Genomic DNA, 2,343 nt, shown 5'->3' with positions numbered 1-2,343 from the left:
TATTTTTCATTTAGATAAATCATGTCTACTTGATGCTTACTTACGTACGTACCTGATCTTTAGATATTCTAATTCATCGAACTTAATTTTATTTTCTCAACCGTTTGCTTTTATTTTGTGTAAGCTTTTATGATTCACTTTGTTTTTCAGAAATCAAATGATATTGAAAAGCGTCTGAATTTTGTGAATAGAAGCGATAGTTTTACTAAGATATATCACAATTATACGCATTGACTGCGTTTTAACATTGCAATTTCTTCAAATTACACGTTTCAAATACGAAGTACACTTGGCAAGATTGTAATCTAATATATATATAAAATTCATCATTCCACTTTGAGGAAAGATGCGGGGATATAAAATATAAGATTGTCAATCCGTGACCTTCATTATTTTTTTTTCCTGTAAGCAATCCCTGTCCTTCATATAATAATGAACGCCGTTATTCTTGAACATGCAGATGAATATCTTAAGTATGTTGACTTAGTTGATTGTCCTGCAGTTTTTTCTGATCTGGCCGTTGGTGCCGGTGAGTGGGCTAAGGTTCCCCATCTTTTTCATGGCGTTGGCGAAGTCTGCTCGAAAAATTGCCCTGTTGGCGATGTAACTATTGACTTGAGCGTTTGTAGAACCTCCTGTAGTAAAGAGTTGTTGATCCGAGTGCAACAGACCCTTATTATTTTTCAAGTTGGTGAAGTAAGCATTGTCAAAGGTATTCGGAGTTGTGACGTCAAGAGGGGAAAGATTGTCGTCCCCTCCGGTGCTTGGACATTGCGATTGTAGTGATGTTTTGTACGTGGCGTCTATGTTGGTTTCGTTGTATGCCCTGGTCCGAAAGGCTATGCATCTGGCTTGGCCTAGTGAGTGAGATCCTGAACAAATTTAACAAGAAAACAATGGAGTTTGTTAAGATCGATCCTTTCATAATTTTTTTGGTAGAATTTGGATTTCAGATTAACCTTTTAAAATAAGTAATGATTTGATTTAACATACCTGATAAAGCCACCATTTCTTTGGTAGTGAAACCCTTGTTTGAGAAGGCAGTGATCAGGCCAGCAAGATCCAGTGTTGGAGCAGGGAGGTCGGTATTAGCAGCACTTTGACTTGAGGTGGTGGAGTCTCTTCTACCCAATGGAACTGTCCAGGTCGGTCCACCCAGCTGAATTAATCAATTCAATATTATTATGAGGAAAATTGGACCTTATATAATGTAGAAATTAATTAATTGGAATTTTTCTTTTTTTCTTACAGCGACAACAGAGTCCCTGGCGGCTACTGCTAAGATGTCAGCACAAGACACAATACCAGCGCATGCACTCTCCACTTGAGTTTTGATGGTGTCTATTACGTCGAATCCCCTTAGTGAATTAGCATTGGGCCCTGCTGATTTCTCTCCACTGCTACCATCCAACAGTACAGATGCATCACATCCCTGTTACAAGATCGTTATTCAAAATTGTTAACAAAAATTACAGTCATAAAAAAACGCTTCTAAAAATATAAAAATATTATTCAACTTTATTCCACGTCAGAACACTTTTTTTTTATTTTTTCTTTTTTCTTTTGGGTAAACAATCACCACATGCCCTCACACACACTGACACACACACACAGACACAACTCAACGCATGCAGACATTTGTAGATAAGATATTGATTAGGAAGGAAGAAAAAAAAAGGGGGAATAAGTGAGAGAGATAAGATGACTTGCTTGAACGAAGCAGTCATGAAAATGAAGACGGAGCAACGATGCGCCCATGCGTGCCTCTTTACCCACAGCAGAGACAACAGCTGATTTAATGGTGGAAAGGGCTTTAGGGCAGGATTTGTCGTAGAAAGTAGAGGATAACTGGGCAGAGGCCATTCCCACAACAAGCGAGAATAAAAGGAAGAGTACTAATTTTGTGGTTGTGGGAATGGAAGGGGTGGAGCTATGGGAATTAGCCATGACTAATGATTTCCTAAGAAGAAGAAGAAGAAGAAGAAGAGGAAGAAGGATTTGGCTTTGCTGCGTGGTTTAGGCAGAAGGGTTATGGTGTATTTATATACGTGCTCTACCATTGACTTTTCTGCAATTTTCTCATGCATTATCTGAGTCAACGTTGTGAGCTAAAAGAATACAAAATACAATAAAATGTGTATAATACATATATCAAGGATTCAAGGGAGACGGTGGTGAGTGGTGAGGCTGTGTCTTCTTGTGTAATTTGTTTAAGTTAGTGGGTCGATAGAAGGGTGGGTTCATGGGTGGATCTACTAGATCCAGTGGGTTGGCTGGAATTTGCTACAAATTTGACTGGTCGTCACCCCTTTCATCATTTCCCGGAAGATACTTTCCACTTCT

General features: G+C 38.8%; 1 protein-coding gene across 1 annotated transcript; it reads right to left on the bottom strand.

Moving 5' to 3' along the window:
• Positions 1-213: 213 nt before the first annotated feature.
• On the bottom strand, positions 214-2,017 carry LOC132191790 (cationic peroxidase 1-like). The gene is made up of 4 exons (XM_059606889.2): positions 1,711-2,017; positions 1,250-1,432; positions 994-1,159; positions 214-872 (listed from the first exon to the last, which is right to left on the bottom strand). The coding sequence occupies exons 1-4, from the start codon at positions 1,945-1,947 to the stop codon at positions 484-486; spliced, it is 975 nt and encodes a 324-aa protein (XP_059462872.2). The 5' UTR covers positions 1,948-2,017; the 3' UTR covers positions 214-483.
• Between the last annotated feature and the right edge of the window lie 326 nt (positions 2,018-2,343).

The sequence above is a fragment of the Corylus avellana genome, chromosome 10, assembly GCF_965113065.1.
Source record: "Corylus avellana chromosome 10, dhCorAvel1.hap1.2, whole genome shotgun sequence".
Lineage (NCBI taxonomy): Eukaryota > Viridiplantae > Streptophyta > Magnoliopsida > Fagales > Betulaceae > Corylus > Corylus avellana.
This window is presented reverse-complemented; position numbering and strand designations above follow the sequence as displayed.